At 36.8% G+C, this 26,071-nt stretch overlaps 1 protein-coding gene across 5 annotated transcripts in view; it reads left to right on the top strand.

The window, feature by feature from the left end:
• The window catches only part of ADAMTS19 (ADAM metallopeptidase with thrombospondin type 1 motif 19), a 237,443-nt gene that overhangs the window by 144,666 nt on the left and 66,706 nt on the right, over positions 1-26,071 (top strand). For 4 of the 5 annotated variants that reach the window (XM_019422109.2, XM_053907517.1, XM_053907518.1 and 1 more), the window contains 5 exons: positions 3,672-3,773; positions 9,628-9,758; positions 10,621-10,793; positions 17,338-17,465; positions 21,731-21,851. In XM_019422109.2, coding sequence (XP_019277654.1) covers positions 3,672-3,773; positions 9,628-9,758; positions 10,621-10,793; positions 17,338-17,465; positions 21,731-21,851 — 655 coding nt within the window. The remainder of the gene's footprint in view (positions 1-3,671; positions 3,774-9,627; positions 9,759-10,620; positions 10,794-17,337; positions 17,466-21,730; positions 21,852-26,071) is intronic. The other variant, XM_019422110.2, reaches the window with a different exon arrangement.

The raw sequence follows: 26,071 nt of genomic DNA, 5'->3' as shown, positions 1-26,071 counted from the left end.
TTATGTAAATTGAGAATCTATGTTTTTTGAAAGATTGTTAGTTTTTGGACCAGATGTATACTTTGTGGGAAGATATATAACAATCAGTTTTAACTATTTTATGATTACAGAATAGTTCAGCTTCTCTGTTTCTTCTTGGGTCCATTTTAGTAAGTTTTTAATACGTGTTTTAAAATATCTTTTCGTTTCATGAAAGTTGTCAAGTTTATGGGCATAAAGTAGTTCATGTCTTTTTATTTCTGTTTAAACTTGACACTATCAGGGTGTCTGGGTGGTTCAGTTGGGTAAGCATTTGACTTTGGCTCAGGTTATGATCTCACTGTTCGTGGGTTCAAGCCCCACATCAGACTCTGTGCTGACAACTCAGACTGGAGCTTGCTTCAGGTTCTGTGTTTCCTTCTCTCTCTACCCCTCCCCAGTTCATGCTCTCTTTCTGTCTCTCAAAAATAAACAAATGTTGAAAACCAATTAAAAAATTAAACTTGACATTATCTGTAGTTACACCTTCATTTTATTCCTAATAGTGGATTTTCTTGCTTTCTTTTTTCTTGCTTAATTTCCAATTTTATTAGTATTTACAAAGAACTAGATTTCAACTTATTATTATTCCTTTTGAGTCTTTGTTTTCTGTTCTTTTAAGTACCTCATCCCCCTTTCTTCTCTTCTACCCTTAAAACTACTACAGTGTTCTGTGGTGGAAAATAATATTTTTAAAAGTATTATCCCATACTGAATTACATTTGCTATCAAATACTGAAATTGTATTTTGGAAGATAATTAGTGGAAGAACCAGAAGTTACATGTACAAGATTTAATTGTTACTTCTGTATGCATGCACTTAAGATTTTTTTATTTTAACATAAATTTCAGAGTATCTTAATGGAACTATTTGCTATAAAGAAAGATATGAATATAGGTTATCAAAGATAAAATTTGTAATTTTTTATACATGGGCAATTAATCTTCCACTTAAATAATTTCATTTAAAACATATAATATTTTCATGTAAACATTTTAAAAGCCTACTTGAGATAAACATCCAAATTCCTATTATATGCTTTTAATGGTCTTTTCCTATTATGGAAGAATTTTTAAAAAGAGTATTGTTATTTATTTGTTTTCTAGGAAAAGCTGAGGTGTGCATCTGGATTCCTGTGCAAAGCGTTTGAAGTTTTAAAGTTCTTTTCTTAATTGATACATGAAGTGGTTTCAGCAATTAAATTGCAAAAAAATATTTGACTCTAGCCTAACACATGGAGTGTTTGGTTTTTGCCCCTTTTTATCTGAAGAAAAGGCTTGATATAACATAGCTCTCCTATCACACACATTTTCCTGTGTTACTTTTGACGGTTCAGTTTGAAACCCAGAATCTGAGTCATTTTCAAGAATGAGGCTGTAATTTACTTACCAAAAGATCCCTGGACCGGCAGAACATAAAGAGTAAAGAGATCTCCTCTATGAGAGATTTATTCTTCATGACTGTGCTTATCTTGAACAGCTGCCAAGTTTGCTTTTATGTTCCCACTGACTCAAGTGGGAATCAATTAGAGTACCTGCTGTTTTGAATAGCAGATAATGGGTGAAGGTCAGAATTTAGACCACCAACAGTGTTCAACAAGCAAGTATGATTATAAAATTACAGTATAGAAGATTTGCTTTTTTGTTCAATATGCCTTTGTTAACTAACAAACTTGACAAAAATAACTCTTGCTACAATACACATAAAGCAAAATTTATTGAATACACATGAAGCAGTTTTTCTTTGTTGGAAAATTCAGCATTTGATCCCATGATTATAAGACATCCTTCACAGAAAGGTAGTAAGGGGAAAAATTACATTTAGGAACTGTAATTCCCAGGTTATAGAGCCATTCATTGATATATAAATGTGTGCACAAAAGTACATGATAAACAACCTGTTTATTTTAAAGAGTCTAAAATACTGCAAAGAAGCAATTTGATTTAGACATTGGCATTCTTTAAAATAAATCCCTGGATGAATTTTTGGTAAATGATATGTGTAAATAAAGCACTTACGTTAAGCTGAATCATCTCCTAAATATAGTAAGATCTATTTGGATAAAATATTTTGAAGCAGAAAAACTATCCCAGCAGATAAAATAAAGTGAATAAAATCTATCCCAGTCTTTCCAGACACTATAATTTTTAAGAGCTTACAAACACTTCAGAAATCTACATTTTTAAAGAAAGGAAGAATAGGAAAATAATATTTCAGGCCTTGTGACAAATTCAGTATTGGAATTGTAACTGACCTGTTTAAAATGTTCATTTAAATATACCTTTTCCAAAGTATTTAATAGACTCAGGTCATTAGTTAATTTCTACTTTGCAGTGATTTTCAGTCTGTTTTGCATACACCATCAGCATAAGCCTCCTAAAATAGCCTTTTTGTTTTATCAACCTGCTGGACCACTGCTGAGTGGCCTCTTTTTCCCTCCAAATACAGAGTCCCTAGCTCTTCCTGGCAATCCAGATCTGGTCCGTCCCTCTTTAAAATCCTTGTTCGCTACTCCCGTCCGTTACATGCCTTTTCCCAGTACACTGGTCTTCTCACACTTAACGTGACTGCGCCGTTCACATTGCCGTTACTTGTCTCTATTGATCTGTTCTCTTCCACTTTCTTCTCCATGTATCTGGACAGGGAGTAAGTAACACAGCCATCTTCACTCTACATTAATCACAGTTAAAATGTGGATGTGTCATGTGCTTCACTATGTCTCCGTGCTGGCAGTGGCTAGAGCTATAGCGTAGGTTTCTGACGGTCTTGCCTCCTGCATTTCCGCAAAGTTCTGTCCTTTCACTGTTGCTATGTCTCTGCTGCCTTATCCCAGTATTTGTTATTCCCTCTAACTTTTCCCCAGAAAAAGTTCATTGTAGCCTGGAGATCTAGAACTCATTCAGAATGAGGTAAAAATGACTGATAACAAAAACATACCCATTCAGAGTCTGCAATGTGTCAAGAGCTAAGGCTATGGGATTAAATAATCCTGTAATTTTTAAGCATAAAACGGAGCATAAGTGAGGACAGGCTTTAAGACAGCAGGCCCTAAGTTCATGCCACAAACGCTTCACTTTTATTCTTCCAGCCCGGTTTCTAGAATAGTATAAATAATGGTTTTTTGCTCACGCTGTTCTGTTGTGGCTACTTAGTCTTGCATAATCACATGCGGTTTTTTTTTTAAAAATTTTAATGTTTTATTTATTTTTGAGAGAGAGAGAGACACAGTACGAGCAGGGGGAGGGCAGAGAGAGAGGGAGACAGAATCAGCGAAGCAGGCTCCAGGCTCTGAGCTGCCGGCACAGAGCCTGATGCAGGTGTCCAACCCGTGAATCACGAGATCACGACCTGAGCCAAAGTCGGACACTTACCGGACTGAGCCACCCAGGCACCCCATAATCACGTGTGTTTTAAAGAAATGTAAAGACATTGAAACATATTAAACAGATTTTCTGTTCTTATGTATCAACATTCTCATCACTATAAATAAGCCTATGCTATTCAACTATAATTGTAAATGCAAAGTACCTAGAGCCTGTTTTTCTTCCAACAATTTCTTGTTCTGTAAAAGTCACTTTTTTCCAAAATTTATTGACTTCACATCAAAAATGTGATGCCTCCTCCTTATGAGTTATTGTGGCCTTGTTTTCAGCATCTTATTTGCACAGGGTTGTGGTGCAAGGTAGAGGGTGAGAAAGAATGCAGAACCAAGCTCGACCCACCCATGGATGGAACGGACTGTGACGCTGGTAAGGTAAGTCACGTGACCCATCTGTAGTTAGTAAGAATAGTGAATGAAACTCAAGAAACTCACATCTCCTTCTGCCCATTGCATATTTATCCATCTCAACACTAGTGAAATACTTTCAGTATCTATAAAGCTTTCAGCATTTCATTAATTTTCACTGTTTACTTTTATGTGTTTCACATCTTGGTCATTTTGTTAATATAAATGCAATTATTTTGTATTGTGTTTGATTACAACAATGTTGAAGGATGTATGTATTAGTTTTGCCAAAAAATGAATTTATTAAATTAAACACAGGTAAAATGACCACAAACAATAGCATAAATAGCATAAATAGAACTTGCAGAGCTGATGAGTCCTTTCAGGTATAAAACATTGTCCCAGAAGAGCGACTGAGGATAATTTTTCCTTGTCATTTCAAGCATCATAAGTAAAATATTCTAATCGACATGTTATTTTATTTTTGGTTTAGTTTAGTTTAGTTTAGTTTTTAATGTTTATTTTTGAGAGAGAGAGACAGAGACAGAGTGTGAGTGGGGAAGGGACAGAGAGAGAGAGAGAGACACAGAATTTGAAGCAGGCTCCGGGCTCTGAACTATCAGCACAGAGCCTGACGCAAGGCTTGAGCTCATGAACTGTGAGATCATGACCTGAGCCAAAGTCAAATGTTTGATGGACTGAGCCACCCAGGCGCCCCTCTAATTGATATTTTAAAGATTAGTAAATACTTGGCTGTCTGAGTTGTTTAATGCGCTTCTTGAAGTTATAGGAATTTATTAGTACACATTTACATATCAAGATAATTGGTGTTGAAAAGTTAAATTTCTTGTGATTTCCATATCAAAATTATTGCTGTGGAAAAATACTTTCTGTGAAAGGATCTGAAGGATATAGCTCTCATCTAAATGTATAATTGTAGTTAATCAAAAGATAACAGTTCAGTAACTCACATTATTTTCTAATTTTTATTCTGTGAAGGGAATTAGATGTGAGATCTGAAACCTTGCCTCTGCAGAACATACATTTTTATTACATTTAAAAAGAAACAACGACATAAAGTTTACTGGGAGTGAAATACTTAGTGAAAGAAATGAAGTAATATAGAGTGCTAGTTTAAAAGCACATTGTTTTTAAAAATGGACGCAATAGAAATACCACACACACACACACACACACACACACACACACGCAAATGCTTATGTAAGGATGCAATTTGCAATGGTGAGGAGTGAGAAACCATGAAAATATTCATGAGGTGAGGAATGGTTACAATGTAGCTGTTAAAAGAATAAGGTAGATATATATACATACAGACTGAAGAGATCTATAAGACATGTTGGTTAATACATAGGCACGTCAGAAAAATTGATACTTTATGATACCATTTGACATTTACCAAAAAAAAAGTTTTGAACACACACACACACACACACACACACAGGGTATATATTCCTAAATTCATAGAAAATGGTTTGAAAATATAAACTCCAAACTGTATTTAATAATTAGCTCTTGGAAGGGAAATAGGTTTGATGGATGAAAGCAGGGGAGCTGAGGATAAATACGACTTTTTCCTAGACATTTTTGATTTTGTTTGTCATGAGCATGTAATCATTTATTACTTCTCTGAGATCTTTAAAAAAAATGTAACATTTTTAAAATACAGAGTATTTTTAAGGCTAGCAATGTTTTATCACTAGATATAATCAATAAGGAAATGGTTTCTTGAAAGGGAATTTCTGTGAATTATCAGCCAGTTGTTTACAGACGGTGTCAGATGTTTTTCTGTGAGTTTATACGCAGTGTCTGAATTTGGGTTGGTTTTATTTTTTTTTTAAGTTATACACCAAAGTACAATAATATGTGCATACTGGGCAAGCCTCATGGTATTATGCTGTATAATTTATTGCTGGCATCATAAAACTCTGCACCAGCAATAATTTTTATCATCCCTGAAACACAAAAACAGTAATAAACAGAGATAACCAAACATTTAGCCATTACTTCTTCAAACTTCACACAGACCATTCATCTCATTTAGTTCTGCTTTACAATATAAAAATCTCTTCATTTTTATAAACTGATGTCCTGTACATTTCTCTACCATTGTTTTTTCTTCTGATACTTATGAGAAGACTTTGCATTCTTGAATTCTCTAAAATAAACGTATTGTTGTAACAATCAAATTTATAATTGCTCATCCAAAGGAAAATGTTTTATTACCCTCTAATGGTGCTAACGATATCTGTTAGTGGTTCTGCAATGCTTTGCGTATTGAAATAACTAATGAACTTCTCAGTTCCTGAGGCCATGTGCGCTTCTTCAAATAGCCATCTGTCCCAGCTTTTGTAGGAGCCATCATGAAAATAGCTTCCAACACTCTGCAGATGAGTGCTGAAGTGCTAAAATATTTGAATGCATCCAACCTCACACAAAACCCTGCTAGCTTTGTGCATTGCACACCAAGAAACAAAGCTGGGCATTTTTTTCTATAATTCATTACAAAATGTTGTAATTTTTTACAATGTGTACAGTGTCGTGATGTGAATCTAGCTGTATAACTAGTTCATCCAAAAGTATATAATTAAGTCTGAAGGTGCGTACAGAATTTTATGATTTAAAATAATTGGAAAGATGGGGATTTATCTACTACTTATACTCAGCATTTTCCAAATTAAAAACAGCCTGTTTTCTTTCTTCTCCTTTTCTCTTTATACTACTATCATCTGTGTTTACATTTACATTGAACAGATGTTAAAGAGTTGATAAATGATTTGGTAAAAACCAAGACATGTATGTTTTTTCACTGACAATACTTACTAGGAACTTGGGGAGGGGAAAGGAAAGTTGAATAAAAATTTAGTAAAATTTTAACCTGTTTTGAAGAATTCTACATAATATATTTTATTTATTTACTTCCTTAAATTGAGCCTCTTGAAATGACCATCATCATCCTTTGTTGAAAATATAAAGACTGTAATATCCTTACAATCAAATTTGCATATTTAGAGAGTTTATTGGCTTCTCTCCCCCTCTGGTCTCCTCAGTCTCTGTAGAAGATTTGATTAGAGAATGATGTTCCCTTTGACATCATCACAGACCTCTTCCAATCAGATGTTTTCATGAACTTCCTAGACATACGTCCACATAGAAATTTGATAGAATGGAACTACAGGCAATTTTTTAGGTCATGTACTGTGCCAGAAATATCCTTTATTATATATTTCCTTAGCATTTTCATAAATCAGACTGAATTAGTAGACATGACAAATTTTGAGCTTTTTAAGCCATGCATAGCATCTTCTTTTGAGGCTAAAAAAATACAAATAAAGTAAAATATGCTGCGAGAAAATATATGAAAAGCATCATTAGGATCATTTTAATGTATAAACCAAATGGAATATATTATATAATGATTTAAACAAAACATTCAACACTTTCCTCTGTGTTGAAAAACAGCATCACCTAGAAGACACAAAGGCAGTTTCTCCATAGTTTCATCCAGAGTGTTGGTTCTCTGCAAGGTGATGAACTTTAAATATTATGCAATTCTTTCTTCAAATTTCACCGATTTGTGTTATGCAAATGTAGCTTCCATATCTGTTTCCATTTGTCTTCATCTGCCCAGTGTGGTCTAGGTTAAATGATGTACAAGTCCAGATGCTGGTCTTTCCCAGCAGAGTTTCAGTCTGCTGTGAACCTGAGCCCAGCCTTTCAATGCCAGTGTGCTGCTAAGTGAGCAAGGAGCTATGGGATGCCCTATGGGAAAATACACACCCTTCAAGTAGGCCAAAACAATTGGACCAATTGAAGTTTGACACTTTTCATGCTGGATTTTGTGTGTGTGTGTGTGTGTGTGTGTGTGTGTGTGTGTGTGTGTGTGAAAGGGCAGTACATTGTTAAATCTTTAAAGCCAGTAAATTGTTTAAAAGGATGTTTTTCCCCCTTCTGCAATTTTCAGACTCTGTATTCACCCCAAATCTCAATTTAATGACAATCTTCATACAAAATTTCAGTGTAATGTGCCTATCAATACACTATTATTTGTTGAGATTTTTTTTTGAGCATAGATTTAAAAATTCTTGAGTCTAATGGTGCCTGGGTGACTCAGTCAGTTGAGCGTCTGACTTCAGCTTAGGTCATAATCTCCCAGCTCCTGAGTTCGAATCCCATGTGGGGCTGGCGCCTGGGTGGCTCATTTGGTTGAGCATTCGACCTCAGCTCAGGTGATGACCTATCAGCTCCTGAGTACCAGCCCCACATTGGGCTCTGTGCTGACAACTCAGAGCCTGGAGCCCATTTCTGATTCTGTCTGCCTCTCTCTCTGTGCCTCCCCCACTCACACTCAGTCTCTGTCTCTCTCAAAAATAAATAAACATTAAAAAAAATTTAAACATCTTGAGTCTAAAAGAGGCTGAATTTAAAAACTGACATTATCAGGAAAAAAAATCTATGGGAACTAATTGTGTTATTGCATAGAAAAGCATTGACTGGGCTCACACAAAATTATGTCATACAGTTTTCTGAATTCTCTTTTCTAAAAACATCACTTAAAAACATATTCTCAAAATAAATTTTAAAGAAATATGGATAAGATCAGGATGAATAAAATTTTGGTTAGATTTCTGGAAACTTACTAACATGTTAATATAATGGTATATACAATTTATCAGTATCATTGTTAATCATTGTTAATCTTTACTAAGTCCTTAGTGTGGGCTGTGCATTATGCGTAGTGCTTCATTCTACTCCTGCAAAATCTGTTAAGTAAATGATTATTCACATTTTGAATTCGGAAACTTAAAGATTAGAGTGTTTCTGCAATTTCTGCAAAATCCCGTATAAAATCATGTTGCCGTTAAGTTTGAAGGATCAGTTTGCTCAACCCCCATCATTATACAGTCATTAATCTAAATTTTGCCAATATTAACTTACTGTTCTCAACATGATTTTGTTCAAGTAATTTTACTTTTAACATGTTTGCTATGACCATCATATATCTGATTTTTCAGAAATAAGGAGGAATTATTATAATTTATCTTCCAAGTCCTAGCAACCATTCCTTAGTGACCACAGAAACTGCCTCTTTTGCTGCCTTTGTTTAAAGTAAATGAAAATGTAAATATAAACAAGAGAATGAGTACATTCCTTTCTCTTCTTTCATGGTTATCTTTCTCAGTTAACAGATACAAAATAAGCTGCCGAATAATTGGAAAGAAATGACAGAATTTCCAAGCATCCTATTACCTAAGTCATTCAAGTAAACCACTTTCAAAAGAAAACTTGCTGTTAATGTTAATGCTTAGATTTGATGGGAACTCTTTCAGAAAAAGGAAAGTGCTAAAATTAAATCATACTTTTAAAAATTTTAATTACAAGGGGAAGAAAACCACTGGGTCTTCACATCTCAGTTGCTAAGTTTGCTGAAATGTCTGTTCCACTCCAGTTATGGAAGAACATTCATGTGCTGTTTTCCATTCCTATATATGACTCTATGCTTTTGTGGTTTGTCCCTCTTAAATTGTTCTGTTTCTTAGAATGTGTTGGTTTTTCTTTCCTGGCTGTGCCACCCCAAGTTCCCTCTTTCCCCCCTCCCCTTATGATATAAGGACTGAAATCTCAGGGCTGTGTTGCAAATATCTGTGTGCTGTTTTCACAACAAGACTGTATGAGAATGGACCATTGTATTGCTATTGACAAGAAGCAAGTGCCAACTTATTTTTTGGTTTTTTTTTTCAATCCACATGTTTGGGGGCTTTAGTAGACCTGATTTAATCACAATTCCAGTGACTCTGTAGGCCAGTGAATGATTTTCCGTTGTGCCCTGATTTGTTCACCTAAGACATAACTTTTGGAATAGTGGTGTAAGGCTGGAGAATGTACCACCAGGACCTCAGCACCTGGACATGTGGCCGGAGAGTGGAGCATGTGGAGTCCCTGTAGCCGAACCTGCAGTTCTGGGATCAGCAGTCGAGAGCGCAAATGTCCTGGGTAAACGCAAAGTTCCTGCATTGGGGGAGGGCATTTTATTCTTGAATTTTCAAATGCAAAGGTTTTCCTGACAAACGGTGTTGGAAGGCAGACCTCAGACCCTACCCCACGCTGGAAAGCAGCAAAGTCCCTCAAAGTATTTATTTTATATAAAATCTCCCTTGTGAGAAGAAAATAAGACCAACGCTTCTACTAACAAATAATTAAACATTACATGGGGTAGTTTCTTGAGTGAATCAAATAAACTGTTGTGTTTAAAGGAGCAGGGAGACCTGCATTAGGAAAAGTAAGTCACCATTTAAGGGGACAGTGAGAAGGCGGGAAGATGGTAGGACTTCGGGAAAGGAGGGGAGAAGAACAAAATCAACGTCAATAGAAGTGAAGTGTTGAAAACTCAAGACGTGCTGAGCACGTGTGCAGATGGGGAACCTTACAGGGTCCACTCGCTCAACCCCATCCTTCTAGAGTGATCCCAGGAAAGCATGCAAGAAAATCATTTCAGCTCTATACTTTTACCGTTAGTTTGGGCTCAGTGGCCCAATGCCTTCACAAGCAATTTTATAGAAAGTATGTGAAAATGTTACAACCAAACTCCTTTGAGGGAATCCCAGGCTTTCTATTTTGCCCCCAGTCTCTGCCCTTTACTCTTCTGTATCATAGTCATGGCAAGTTAAGTGGCAAGGTTTTAAAGAAGCATATGGATTTCCTGCTATTAGCGATCACTTAACGTGTCCACATTTTCAAAAGTAGATGATCTAATATAAAGGATTATACCTTATTAACTTAATGCCTTTTAATTTTTTTGAAGTGAGGGTTAACGTAAAAAAAAGATAAAATTGATTATTTGTACTATTTTTTCTAGGCTAGGTTCTGAAGCAAGGGATTGTAATGGTCCCAGAAAACAATACAGAATATGTGAGAATCCACCTTGTCCTGCAGGTTTGCCTGGATTCAGAGACTGGCAATGTCAGGCCTTTAGTGTTAGAACTTCATACCCAAAGCATGGTCTTCAGTGGCAAGCTGTCATGGATGAAGGTATGAGTACCCAGGTCACCGCCATCTTAGTTAAGCAGACTTCTGGATTTGCAAGGTGCTTTACTCATGGTTATTTCACACATTATACAGATTATATTCTAAGTATTTCAGAGCTCTCCTTTTCCAGCCTTTACTTAATACATGTAACAATCACAAGCACTGACTACAAGTATTTATTTTAATGTGGTGTATATTATTGCATACCAATTAGATTAACTTCAATTTTAAAAGAGTGGCAATATGAAATGCTGGTGAGGATGAGGGGAAATTGGATCTTCTACGTTGCTGATAGGAATGTAAATCGTACAACCACTCTGAAAAATAGCTTGGTGGTTTCTTCAATAATTAAGCATACAGTTATCATACAACTGAGAAAACACCATCCTGGGCATTTTCCCCAGAGAAATAAAAATTCACAACCTTAAAAAAAATCCCATACACAAATGTTCGTAGCAGCTTTATTTTTGATAGCTAAAACCTGGAAACAACCAAAAAAGTCCTGAGACCCTGAATTGTCAGACACACTGAGGTACATCCACACCATGGGATACTCTGAAGCGGTAAGAGGAACTATGGACATGAAGCAACTTGGTGGGCTTCAGAGCATTATGCTAAGTGAAAAGAGCCAATGTCAAAACTCCACATATTCTGTGATTCCACCTATGTTACATTCTCGAAATGATAAAACTGCAGGGATAGAAAACAGATTAAAGGTTGCCAGGAGTTAGGGATGAAGGCGGGGAGAGGAATGGGTGCTATTACCTAGGGGTAACATAAAGTAGAAGTTTGTGCTGATAAAATACTTACAGATATTGATTGTGGTGGTGGTTGTAAAATCTACGCATGTGATCAGTGAAGTATACACATACATGTAATGATGTCAGTTTCCTGGGTTTGCTATTGTACTCTAGTTATGAAAGTGTAGCCATTGGGGTTAACTGGGGAAAAGGTACATGAGACCTCTCTGTACTATTTTTGCAACTGTCCTTTAAACTTATTACTTAAGAAGATAGTTCTGGAGCACCTGGGTGGCTTAGTTGGTTGAGCCTCCGACTCTTGATTTCAGCTCAGGTCATGATCCCAAGGTCATGGGGTTGAGCCCCGCGTGTGGCTCTGCGCTGAGCATGGAGCCTGCTTGGGATTCTTTGTCTCTCCCTCTGCCCCTCAACCCCGTGGTCGGTGAGCTCTGGATTTGAGCTACAGCTACCAAATATGGTTGTGAATTCTGTCACTTAACTGACCGTCAGTGTTTCTTGTCCTTATTTCTCCCCTTAGTCAGTTTGGACTGTGCTTTTCCATCATTTCAGTAACCCTCCTATCAACAGCCTGAATTCCGTTGTTCATCAATTTCAGTGCACCCATCTGACAAAACCCTTCTCTCAGGATCAGCTTCTGAGCATACAAGCACTAATGGAAACAGCCAAACAACAAGGCAGATCACTCCACGACAGACAGTAGTGTTCTGTATTTGGTAGCAGGAGGATGAGGAGGTAATCTGCTCCCTTCTCTTGCCTCATGTCTCATCTAGAACCTTGCTCCCTGTCACTCTCAACTCCAGATCCTGTTCTTGTTTTACTGCCTCAAACATGTCATGCTCTCTTTGCCATGATGGCCTCCAATCCTACTGCTTCCTCAGGTGAGAGGAAATTACAGCACAATCTTCTGTTCATGCTGCCCTCTTAATAAATGGTAATTGCCTCCTTCTAGACGCTTAGACAAAATATTGGAGTCATTTTTTTCTTTTCTTTTACTCTATGTTCAAAATATCAGTAAGGTCACATGAGCCTCATTTTTTCTAATTCTAGTGTCGTTAACGTACAGTGTTATATTAATTTCAGGTGTATGATACAGTGATTCAGCATTTCTATATATTACTCAGGGTTCATCAAGTTAAATGTACTCTTAATCCCCTTCACCTGTTTCATCCATGTTCCCACCACCTCCCCTCCAGCAACCATCAGTTCTGTATAGTTAAGAGTCTCTTTTGTGGTTTGTCTCTTTTTTTATTTGTTCATTTTGTTTCTTAAATTCCACATTTGAGTGAAATTGTATAGGACTTGTCTTTCTGTGACTCATTTCACTTAGCATTATATTCTCTAGATCTGTCTATTTTGTTACAAATGGCAAGATTTCATTATTTTTATGGATATGAGCCCTACCTTTAAAATACATCCAGAGTCTTATCATTTCCAAACATCACCAGAACTCCAACCCTGGCACAAGCCACTGTCTCTCTCCCCGTGATTGCAGTAGCCCTCTAACTGGTCTTCATGCCTGTGCTCTCCTTCAGTCTCAAGAGCCAGAGTGATACATCTAAATTGTCAGTCATTTCCTGTTATTCTTCTATTCAAAACCCTCCAGTACCTTCCCAGCTCACTGAAAGCCCACATTCATTCCTTCTAAGGGCCTAGAAGGATCTCTGCTACCTGGCTTCCTCTGACCCTCTGACCTCATCCCTTCTGTTCCCCATCACACTTCCACCCATACTGGCTCACTTGCTCTGCCTAGAATAGGTCCTAGTGTCTTGAAAACCCCTGCTTTCCCTGCTGTAACACCATCTCCAGGTATCTGTGTACTTCATTCTCTCACCTCCTTTAGGTTTTTTGTAAAGTAATAACTCAATCCCTTTCCTTTCCTTGCTTTATTCTTTTTTCACAGAACTCACCATCATCTGCCATAATACTTTTCCATTTTGTGTATTTAAAAAATTTTTTTTTAGTTTTTATATTTTTTGAGAGCGAAAGAGAGTGAGCAGAGGAGGGGCAGAGAGAAAGGGAGAGAGAATCCCAAGCAAGCTCCACCGTGTCTACACCGAGCCTGATGCAGGGCTCAAACTCTATCCATGAGCTCGTGACTTGAGCTGAAATCAAGAGTCGGATGCTTAACCGACTGAGCCACCCAGGCACCCCTACATTTGTTTATTATATGTGCCCCATAATTATTGGAAGAACAGGGTTTATCCTGTTTTTGCATTGCTATATGTTCAACATTGTGAACAGTACCTGAACAGAGTAGGCACTTAACAAGTTAGGTGAATGAATTTTCTAGTGATCTCCTTGGGATAATAATACTTTATTCACTAGGCTTTATTTATCATCCGTATGCCAAAGGAACACAGATGTTTCTCTCCCACCCAGATCTCTCTGTCCTGAGCCCCTTCGTTGCTTACCCATCCTTTGCATGGACATCTTCACTCAACGTCTCATTATTTCTAACTCAGCATGCCCCTTTCCTTTCTGTCTCAGTCCTGCATCTGCTTCTCTCCCTGTGCTCTGTCACATGGAACGGTATCACGATCGGTCTCATTCCCAAGCTAAGCTAGGACCATTCTTCCTCAGTCTCCATCCCTGTAATCAAGTAGCAAACCCTCTTTGTCCAAAGCGTTCTCCTGCCAGAACATTTGTTCATGTTTGCACTGGATTCTCAAACACCTTCCTCCCCTCTCTTGCCAGTCTTCTACAGCCCGTGCTCCACTTTTCAGCCAGACTGGCCCTTTAAAGCTGGATATGTCAACCACTGTGCCACGTGGCACCCTTCCGTGAGCCCCGCTGCTCTCGGGACCAATCTCAGATGTAACTGCCTCTGGTTGCCAAGGCCCTTTGCGTGACCGTCCCTTTATCTTCTCTTGCCTGGGGTCACCGTCCCCTTCTGTGTCCTCCAGCACAGACAGGCGACTTCCAGTCCATCCCTCACACACAGTGTGCTCTCTTGTGCCTGGGCCTGTACACATGCTGGTTTCTCAGCCTAATACCTTTTCTTTCTCAGGCTTTGGTCTGTCTCTCCCCATTTATTTCCCTGAAAAATGGCTCTTGATTTTTTGGACTCAGTTTATGTCAGGTCCTCTAGGAAAAAAGAATCTCCCTGATCCTCCAAATTGGGTATGTGCTCCTCACAAGCACCTTATTGTAGCAGATTTTGAGGTGTCTGTACTCTCTCTATGTCTGTGCTGAGTGGACAGACTGGCAAATATTAAGCTTCTGATGAGTATTTGTTGCATAATTTTGAATATATATGCCATACCTTTTTATAGTAGGAACAATATGACTATTCAAATAATGAAAATCATCATCAGATCACTTGAGGGTCAATCCTATCTCTGCCTCTAACTGGCTGTTCAATTTGATAATATTAAATTCATTTGAAACCTGTTCATTCATATGTGAAATAAGACAGAGGAAACAGGTTTTCTCCAGAGTGTAAAAAAAAAAAATTGGGATTGGATGGGGGCCAATTTAAAATATTAAAGCCAGTGGAAATCACAATTTTAAAAGCCCCTACCTCTTATAAAATGATGTGTATCATCAGAACGATCCACAATAAATATTTACATAATTAGCAGGTTAGCATTTTTTATAATTTTGTGACACATATCAATCAAACATGTTGGTCCATAGCATAAAGAAAATACACAACCATGGTCTTTGCGTTATATAGCACTATGGAAGAAATTGAAATATCTAATTCTTTGAAAAAAAACTCCAAGTCTTAATAACATATGACACCTTAAAATGCAAGGGGATTTTTCCGTTATTCTTATGTAATACATGAATCTGTGGCTAGGCAAATTAAATACAGGGTATCAATGCCATAGTGAACAGTTATTTTTAGAGAAAAAAGATGCATGGCTTTAGCATTCAGGTATTTTACATACACTGTGCTGAAATTTGGCTGAAATCCATGTTTAATGCATATCTTGGAAAGGGTTGGTCTCTTAAATCAAGACAAAGCCTGCCTGCCAAGGAAGTACTGGCTTGTTACAAGGATCACTATAATGCCACAATCTCAAGGGTATACTCCAGGAAGGAAGATTGGTGTCAAATGTTTATGTCATCTGTAAAGCACAGTGAATTGACAATACGCTGTAAAAGAAGAAATAGAAAGATTTTTATCTGAATTCTCGCTTGGAATGTGAATGGAATTTTCTAGACTAACTCCTTTCCACATTATTCATATATTTGGTTTGCTCCTCTCTTCAATGAAAACTCCGGAAAGAGAATTTTATATATATATATATATATATATATATATATATATATATATATATATATATATACGTATATATATATATACATGTATATATATATGTGTATATACATGTATATATATATATACGTATATATATAGGTATATATACATACATATATATATACATATATATATATAACTTTTAAAGTGTTGCAATTATAGCAGCTGTTTTTAAGTCCAAAGATATGACATAGTAAGCAGTCATTGAATAAACATAACCTACTTTGAGGTGTGAGAGCATACTGAAATGCTTTATTGCAGCTTATAATGGCATCTTAAAGGAAAATTTCAAAACCATGCACATTGAAGGCCATGTTCCAACTCCCCAGAATTGTTCAGAGCAGTATTCAGAAGCCACATGTGAAAACTGTTTGAAATGTTCAATTCTGAAGGCTCATTTAACTGTCTGTCTTCTCTTTGCAAAGTGATACCCTGTTCCATGCCTCTGGCTGTTATTTGGTATTTATAGAATCCCATCAGCATACGTGGAACTTTACTGAAGACATAAGCGAAGATCAGTGTCAAAGACTGTAAACTATTTTCCATTCTATTTATATGAGCTTAATAAACAGCAAAGGGCCTGACTGGTATCAAGCCAATAGAGTAGTAATGTAGCATGGAAATTGCTCTGAAGTTTCAGATTTGGATAATTCTACTACTGGTGTTACCAAATATTACAGTTCTTCTGTAGGATACTTAGAAATAGAAACAGCACTTTAAAAATATTTTGCCACTCTTGACTGAGCCTGATAGGCATGCCTTTTAACTCTAACCACCCTACCTTCTTGCTTAATGAAGCCCTGAAGAAGACTGCCAGCTATTGAAACCCTCTCCACCTAGGATGGTGTTTCTTAACCTAGATATCATGTATACTGGCATGCTTTCTCAGTAAGCAATAAAGGGAGTTGAGTCCTAGCTAGCACATGTGCATTCCAGGGAACGTTCTCATGGGATTCTGTTGCATTTCTAAACATCCTTGTAATGGAAAATCCTAGGAGAATTGCTCATCTTAGAAATTCTTCTTTCTCCCTTTAGTAAGTTTGCAATTAGAAAACGCCAAATGTATAGGATTGAAAATTAGTGTATTGGAATGTAGAAGTGACACGTGAAGAAAGTTTTCATCAATAAGTAAATCTGAAATAGGCAGAATTCTGATATGTACTTAAGAGGCACTTCATTCCAAAGGATATGAGGAAAAATCAGTGGTTGGTGTGTAAAATATCTGCGGGCAAGAGTGATCAGTTTGTACGTGGTAGAGGTTTGGTGCCAGAAAATAATAAGTGATACATTTTGAAAATAATTTGAAGACGTATTTCTTAAGGAGATAACTATTCATTGGATATCTATTTTTTCCCAGGCGTCCTCTCATTTTCTGCTCATAATAACTACTGTAGAATTGCATTACTCAGTTCACATCAAATTATACTTTGTACTCAACAACGTTCTGAAAAATAAAGCTTGAGATAAAAATATTTATGGAGTAACTTGTCCCCTTTTTTTTTATCCACTCTGTGTGTAGAAAAACCATGTGCCTTGTTTTGCTCTCCTGTTGGGAAAGAACAGCCTATCCTTCTATCAGAAAAAGTAATGGATGGAACTTCATGTGGATATCAGGGATTAGATGTCTGTGCAAATGGCAGGTGTCAGGTAAGACATTTAAGAAGGGGGACTATGTGCTGAAGGAGGCTATGAGTGCCTTTGGGTAGCTGCACAGTATGGTGGAAAACTCTGTGCCCAGACTCAAAAGCTGTGGATTTAGTTCTTACTCGGCTGTCATCCTGAGCAAGTCTGATCTGCTTTGAAACCCCTTGTCTTCAGAAACCAAGGGTTTGGACTAGATCATCTTAAAATCCATGACCAGCTGAAAGACCCTGAGATTTTAATTCTGTAGTGTAAATATTATGCATCTAAAATGGCATTTTCTGTCAAAATATTCCAGACCCAAAATTCAAGCACTGCACTTCTCCATATCTTGTGTCCAAGGCTGAGCCGTGTGGCAAAAACCTATAAAATCAGTCCTATTACTCACTTAATATTGAAGCATTTTCAACATACTGGAAACAACTGATTTTCAAATATATATTCAGTTTTCTTATAATGCTTAAACATCTCATTTGCTTATATCTTTCTTTTTAAAAACCATTTCCATTGGGTCACCTGGGTGGCTCAGTCGGTTGAGCTGCCAGCTTGGGCTCAGGTCATGATCTCACGGCTCATGGGTTTGAGCCCTGCATCAGGCTCTGTACTGACAGCTCAGATTCTGGAGCCTGCTTCGGATTCTGTGTCTCCCTCTCTCTGTGTTCCTCCCCCGCTTGCTCTCTCTCTATCTCTCTTTCTCTCTCTCAAAAATAAAGATTAAAAAAATCTCCATTTGCTACATGCATTTATGCACTCTTCACTTATCTTGAGAAAAGTATAAATTCTCTTATAGCAAGTGTGGACAGCAGAGTGGGAGAGATCAAAGGCTAGAAGTTAGAAGTTGCTGCTTATAATTCTACCTCTATCTCAAATTGGCTTTCCCTGGGAGATTAATAAACTGAGAGGTTAATGCCAAGTGTCTGTATGATCACCATCCATGCTGGGAGGGGAAGGAGCCAGGGTCAGGCACAGGGAGAAAGTGTGCTATGGTACAGTCACAACAGGCTACCATGTGAGGAGCATTGAAGCTGGGATGGCTCTTCAGAGTTGTCCTCATTTGGGGTGAGAAAACCAAGCCTTTTTACCCTTAGCATCTACTCGTGTCTGGATGCAAGCTGCCCTAGGAGGGAGATGGGACCTTAGGAAAGGCAGTTTTCTTCAGTCTAGGCAATTTCTGATGAGAGCCATCGGCTAATGAACTTAATGGGCATGGGAAGGAAATAAATCCCTTAGTTAGGAAAGAAGCATCTGAGTGGAGCGGTACTGAATCCGTGACAGCCACTAAGAAATGACATTCTTATGAAAATCACTGAAAGTGTGTTATACACCTATTAACCAGTCTGTCAAATGAAGTTGGTAAACCAATGGTCATTGACTTTTTTGTACAATACACTCCTTTGAGAATCTGATGAAAGTTTTCCTTTTTTCCCCAGAAAAATGCACGCCTGTGCGTACATACACACATGCACATGCGCCAAAATTTGAAAACATGTACAAGGTGTGGGTGGACCAACCTGTGTTCCAGTAGAGACCTACGGAACTCTGGGTAAAAACTTGGAAACAACATGGAACTTAAATACTTTACCAACTCTAAGATTTTGTGTTTTGCCAGCATTCTATAGAATTGAAAGCACAGAATCATGTAATACATTGGCATAAGAAACAGTCTTATAATTACATATTAATTTCCTTTGTTCTTTAACAGCTTGTGTCAGTTACCTGAAATGTAATTTTTTCATTTGCCTGTAAAAAAAAAAAACATTGCAGACATTTACCTATACATGTTTTGTTTTCAGACCTGAATGTTGTGCAGTTAAAGTTTTAACTTTATTTTGTCACTATATGTAAGTCTGTCAGATGAAAGTTTGTCTTCAATGCATTTATTTTTCAAAAAGTATTTTCCTAACTCTATATGCTAAATACAATAGCCTAAATTGCCCATGTTTTCACTTAACAGTATTGTGTAAGCTAGATATTTTTACAGAGTTCCTAGCTAGACATCAAAATTAAAACAACAGCAACAAAAAAAAAAAATTCTGCGTAAGTGCCACGTGAATCTGATGGTTACAATTAAGTTCCACGAAATGGATTGTGACTTCTGACAGAATTGGAATACTTCAACATTCTGGCTTTTAACTAAAATGCTACATTCAGTCTTTCCATATAATTAAAAGCATGCTACTTTTTTTCTTTCTGACGACCTCCTGTTTTTCAGGTTTCGCTACACAAAATACATAGCACCAAAACTGAATGTACAATTGTAAACTTGGAGAGGGACGAAGAAGGGCAGTTGAAAATAGATAGCTTTTGGGGTGCCTGGGTGGCTCAGTTGGTTAAGTGTCTGACTCTTGGTTTTGGCTCAGGTCATAATCTCATGGTTTGTGAGTTTGAGCCCCACATCAGGGTCTGTGCTGACAGTGCAGAGCCTGCTTAGGATTCTCTCTCTCCCTCTCCCTCTGCCCCTCCCCTGCGCTCTCTCTCTCTCTCAAAATAAATAAATGAACTTTAAAAAATTTTAAAAAAGAAGAAAATAGCTTTCTCCTCGTGACCCATTTTGTCTCCATGATATTTCTGTCCCAGAAAAGGATAGAAAAAGCTCTCTTCTGTATTATGTTATCTGCCCATCTCCAGGACACCAGTGGTATTTCAGGTGGCCACCCCAATTAAATTACATTACCTTCTCAAAGGCATTCATCCTCAATGTCTGGAGATATATAAGCATATTGTGATAAGTATGGGTACTTGACACTATAAATTACAAAATAAAAAATCTTTGATTCTTATTTTTAAAATCCATGATTGTTGATCTATGACATTATGTCTATCCCTGGCTTTTATATTAGGTGGACAGAATTATAGTATCCCAGTTACAAGGGTTGGAAAAAAATTAATAAACCAGTAGGTACTAGTTTATTCAGTCATTTAACTACTATTTATTGGGTTTATTGTATTTGCCAAGAAACAAACTAGGGATAGAGCATTAGAGTTGTTTTTTTGTTTTTTTGTTTTTTTTCATTTCAAAACCACTCTGCACTCTACTGTAAATTTGTCCTCATTTGTATGTAAATGAGAGATTTTTTTTTTCCCCTCACACCAGGACTTTCAGGTCTTTTCATGGCTCCCGCTTAGTGAGCTCTTACCCTACCTTTGTTGTATTTTGAGAATTTCCTGTGGTGGCCACCTCTTTCATCCACAGACATTCTCTTTATTTCTCCCTGAATAAGCTTTGATTTGCAGATCAAGCCTCTCTACTAATGCATTGCTTTGCCACCTCTTGACAGTGATATATCCCCCTGGATAAAAGGAAAGGATGCTATATTATGCAGGTTTAATGTGATTTTTGCCTTCTCAGGATATTCATCATCCGCTTGCACCACCAACACTAACCACAGAAAAAAAACCTGTTTTTGTTCCTGTTTCATATAATATTTTTAAAATTCCTCTAAAATAATTGTAACTTGCTACAAATGGATGTATCATCAATCTCTCTTGCAACTCCTTCTTGGCTAAGGATAATTGTGTAATCCAACCATTTATTTCTGACAGTATTGACATATTAATTTCTGCTCTTTGAGTATGCAGAACATTGCATACTTATTTATAATCATATTTTCAGAACACCAATGGGAGACCAGCATTATTCACTAGAAAGGAGTCGATGATTTTATCCCAGAAGATTCATATTAATGTAATTCCTCTGGAAGCAAATTAAAATGAATGTCCCCGCTGTTCATATTTTCTTATAGCAGCCGTGCTAGATGCCAAAGAACATGAGGATAGAAGTTTGTTCATGAACTGTGGTGAAAATAAACCTATGTTTGATTTTCACAAAGTTAGTCTTTAATAATTGAGCATTTGCTTTGGAACCACTTTAAGAAGTGAAGCCTTCTATATATGAGTATATCTGTTCTATGTTAAGTAGAGTGAAGTAGATTAATCATGTTATATTTAATAGAAATGTGATTTCCTTGGGGATTTATATAAATTGCATTTGTCTCAATATTGTTTTTTTTCCAAATTGCTTTAAGATACCATTTAATTCTTACTGTGAGAAAAATATTCTCATTGCTGTCCTGCTATTTGGTCACTTTACCAATGATATCATTTGACATGAGCTTGCTCTGTTAATTTGCACCAGAGAATATGACATTTTGCTCATTTGTCAATTAAATGTGTCTAGTGTGTAGATACTAGGTTCGTTCTAAATTAGTGGTTAAGAAAGCTAAAGTGGAAAAAAACTCACTTTATAATGTACTGTCAATCTCTTGTTACAGAAGGTTGGCTGTGATGGTTTTTTAGGGTCCCTTGCAAGGGAAGATCATTGTGGTGTATGCAATGGCAATGGAAAATCATGCAAAATTATTAAAGGAGATTTTAATCACACCAGAGGAGCAGGTAATTATTCTTTTAATTCTTTTCAAAAAAAATAAATCTAAACAGTCTTTGGGAAAGAGATTACATGGAAGTTGACTTAGAAATCACAGTTCTGACTCCATCATTGAAGACTTTTTTAATGGATAGGGAGTGAGTTTCCGTGATGACATACAATACCTGTGACATGAGCCAGAGACTCTAACAAGCCCATGTCCCATTAATGTAAATATGAAGTCATCTGTTATGCATTTAATATATTGGAGCAGAAAGGGAATAATCTAATTTGCATTGGCTAATGCTATCAGGTTTCTAGAGATCTTATTCTCCAATGCAAAGCCTGATGTCTAACAGAGAATAATGATTTCTAACAGCGTGGAACAGCTATTGAGAGTATTAGTCTTCAGGTTTTCAGCCTTCCATTTTGTTTTTTGGTTTTTTTTAATGTTTTTATTCACTTTGAAGGAATAAAATTTTGGAAACAGAGTCTATAGCAGTGTAGCATAGTGGAAATGATAACAGGGAGAATCAGAAGATGTTCCAGATATATGAATAGTGGAAAGTCATCCTTTCTTCTCTAGTTTCATCATCTCTAAGTACCAGTACTCAGGGGATGGAAGAATGAAATGACCATCAATGATCTATGTAGTGTGAGTTTTAAAGTGATCCATCACAAAAAGTGATACTGTCTGTACTGAAATATAATAACCTACAGATTTGCTTTATATACAGAAAACACCTTACACTCAGGTCCTCAAGCATACTGGGAGGAAGCAGACGTTTACATTAGTATCTTACCTGGATGTCTGTCCTTTAAACTATCTTATATGTATGATTATAATTTCATCATTATCAGCATGCTTAGACTACATACCTCAGCTTGTTCCTATTTTAAATTCTTTTCTTGTTCAAATATCAAAAAAAACCTGAGACTAAAGTATGTATTAGTTTGAATACTAAGAACAACCATTTGTGTTTGAATAATCAAGATAGCGGAGTTCCTCTAGGTAAAAGAGTCCTTCAGAAAAGAAAATTAGACACAGCCCTCTAAAGTTGAATGTAACCTTTTGCTAGGCCCCAGCAGAATAAAAGATAAGTGAGCTTGGAGATCTTAAAGCCTAAAAATAACTGAGGCCCAGGGTAAAGTGTAGATCAAAACTCTCAACCTCCAAAGCTGTGAAAAATGTGACAGGTCCTACAAGTCAAAATCTGCCAGAGCTCATTTAGAAAAGTCATACTTAACTGTAATAGCCTCTCAGACTTTCAACTAAGAAGTACAATTATAATAACCTTTCCAGGATGATTGTAGCGGAGGAGGGTTTCCAGTATGAAGTTAAAATGAAGCCTGAAAGACCAAAGGGGTTTAAAGATACAAGAATTTTTGATGACTATTCTTGCATGGTTATTTACTATGTATGGAAACAGTTCACCGAATTATTGATAGGCATTCAGCACTGATATCTTTATTTAGTTGTAATAACACTTTTTTTTCCCACTGAGCATATAAAAGAGAAATACCAGTTTAAAAATTGCTTTCCTTTCTGACTGTAGTTATGTGGGTACATTTTCCCCCAGATTCTTACTTCAAACCTCCTTTGTTTTTACTGCACTTTAATTTCTACTTTTGTTCATTTGTTCATTTGCTGTTGGTAACTCGTGTTCATGGAATCTATTATTTGGAAAATGTCTGAGATGCCTAAGATACTGAAAATATCAGAGGCTATTAATGTTGCTTTCCTCCTTCCAGATATATGCTAGCTTCACATGGCTCTCAGGGAAAAGACTAGAATTGTTAGTTTGGACCGTGAAGTCCTGCATGGTGTTGTACCTACCTGTCTCTCCGACATCGTCTCACACCATCATCCCTTTCCTTCCCAAATTTCTTACAGATGTTCAAATGACCATGCTCCCTTCAGCACCTTGCATTTAAAAATATGGCTCTTTTAGCTTTCTCTTAGCTTTGCTGGTTAATTCTAGACATCACTTAGATCTCAGTCAGATGTCACTACTTCGGTGAGCACTGAAAACCTCTACCCCCCTCACTAACAACTATTTTAGTGACACTATATTTGTATCCATATGGTGAGGTTCTAATCACATTTGTAAGTTTACATTTATTAATTTTTCTTTCCCTGCTAGTCTTCAAGATTAATGAGGGAAAATCTCATGATTATTTTTAACTCTACATTCCCAATGACCAGCACAGTGTGTGATCCATTAATATTTATCAATGTAATTAATAATGAAACATTATATTTTAGGAAGTTTTAAAAACAAAACTCTGTATGAGCCCTTAATTATATCGTGGGCTTCATCTCCTTGTGATTTGGGGATTGTTTTGTACATTTCTCTTCAGACAATTTTATCCTTATGTTTATGGACTTCCTAGAATTTCTTGAAGGAATTGTAGCCTTATTTGGTCCAGTTGGCCATGGACACTGTATATATATACTGTATGAGTAACACATGTGCAGACACATGTGGGTGTTTTCAGTCCCTGTGCTCTATTTAGAGTTTGTTAAATCATTTTTCTTGGAGCTAGAAAATAAACTTGAGGAGTTTTTTTTTTTTCTTTTTCTTAGTGCATTTATCATGTCTCATTGTAACTTGCCTAGATGTGGGATAATTTTTAAAGGAATTTTTAAAGATAAATTGTATATTTGGCTGATAATAGAACTAGATAGTTATCAGTATACACTAAGAAGAAAATGGGCATAAAATGTGTTATTCTTAGCATAAGAGATGATGATACTGATCCTGTATAAGGAACACATCCTCTTAGACTTTGTTTGTATGTTTGGCCCAGCAGTGGAGAGTCATAGTGTTATGGATTCTATTGCATGAAATAATAGCAGCGGGTCATAGCTCGAAGTCCATAGTGGAATCAGATAGATCTTAGGTCACAGCTTCAGTCACCTAATTACTGTGAGAGCAGTCTTGAAAACGGTAATTTTTCCCTTTCCCTTTATTTTCTCATCAATCAAATGAGAAATGTAGTATCTACTTTGGATGTTACCCTTATGATTAAATGAATAATTATGTAAATTGCGTACAATAGTGACTAGCACATAGCTAGTCACAGTCTGACGTTTATCATTATTACTACCATGAAGATAGTGATTGCTATTGGCATTTTAATAGGTCTGTTTAAGAATGGAATCTCTGGTTATTAAATAGGATGTTCCTGTGAACAAAGCCAACTCTACAACATGAGGATCAAATTTACAATTTTGACATCACAGACTTTATTCCAACTACTAAACTTGGCAGTAGCCACTCTCATATTCACTGCTTTAAAAAAATGCACATTCTGGGGCACCTGGGTGGCTCAGTTGGTCAAGCGACCAACTCTTGATTTCGGCTTAGATCATGAGCTCATGGTTCATGGGATTGAGACCCGCGTCCGGCTCTGCTCTCATAGCACAGAGCCTGCTTGGGATTCTCTCTCTCCCTCTCTCCCTATGCCCTTCCCCTGCTGGTGCTCTCTCTTTCTCTCCCTAAATAAATAAATAAACCTTTAAGAAGTAAAATAATAAAATAAAAAATAAATTTAAAAATGCACATTCTCAATCATGCTAAATGACTTACCTACTGAAAAATATCTAGGTCCCCATTCATTGGCCATCTCTCTTCAAACCGTTTTGCTCTGTATTTCTCTTTCTCCCTTTTTTCTTGAAACTCCGTCTAACTCATCTGTCCTTTAAGCGATTCCAGTTGAGTAATGACACTTGCTCTAGATAGAACTATAAACTTAGACATAACCTACTGTCCTAATGTACAACAAACCTCTGAGTTTACTGCTAAACTCAAATAGGTATTTACAGTAACTCCCTCTACTTCTCTCTCTCTCTCTCTCCTCTTCTTTCTTAACATCCTGAAATTTAATATCTTCTCCAAATACTTTATTAAGTTACTTTGCTCAGAGATGAATAGTCACCTCTTGATTGTGACATTCAGTGGGGCTCTCCTTAGTCATCTTTCTCTTTGATGTTTCTACAGCTTCTGACACAATTGACCAACAGCTTCTCTTAAGACAATCCAATCTATAGGATCCCACTGCACCAGAACAGCCAGATCTCCTGCTTCTCATGATTATTCCTTCTCTGGATTCTTTTTTATTTTCAGTCTCTATCTTTAAAGCTATGTCTGTCCTAGGTTGAGTCCTTCACTTCTCTTCTCCCTCAGTTTTCTCTAGTTACTTCCATGGCTGATATTACCACCTCACAAAAGTACTCCAATAGCCT

The sequence above is a fragment of the Panthera pardus genome, unplaced genomic scaffold (assembly GCF_024362965.1).
Source record: "Panthera pardus isolate Hobbes unplaced genomic scaffold, ASM2436296v1 HiC_scaffold_2, whole genome shotgun sequence".
Lineage (NCBI taxonomy): Eukaryota > Metazoa > Chordata > Mammalia > Carnivora > Felidae > Panthera > Panthera pardus.
Note: the sequence above shows the minus strand (reverse complement) of the source record. Positions and strands in the feature narration are given on the sequence as shown.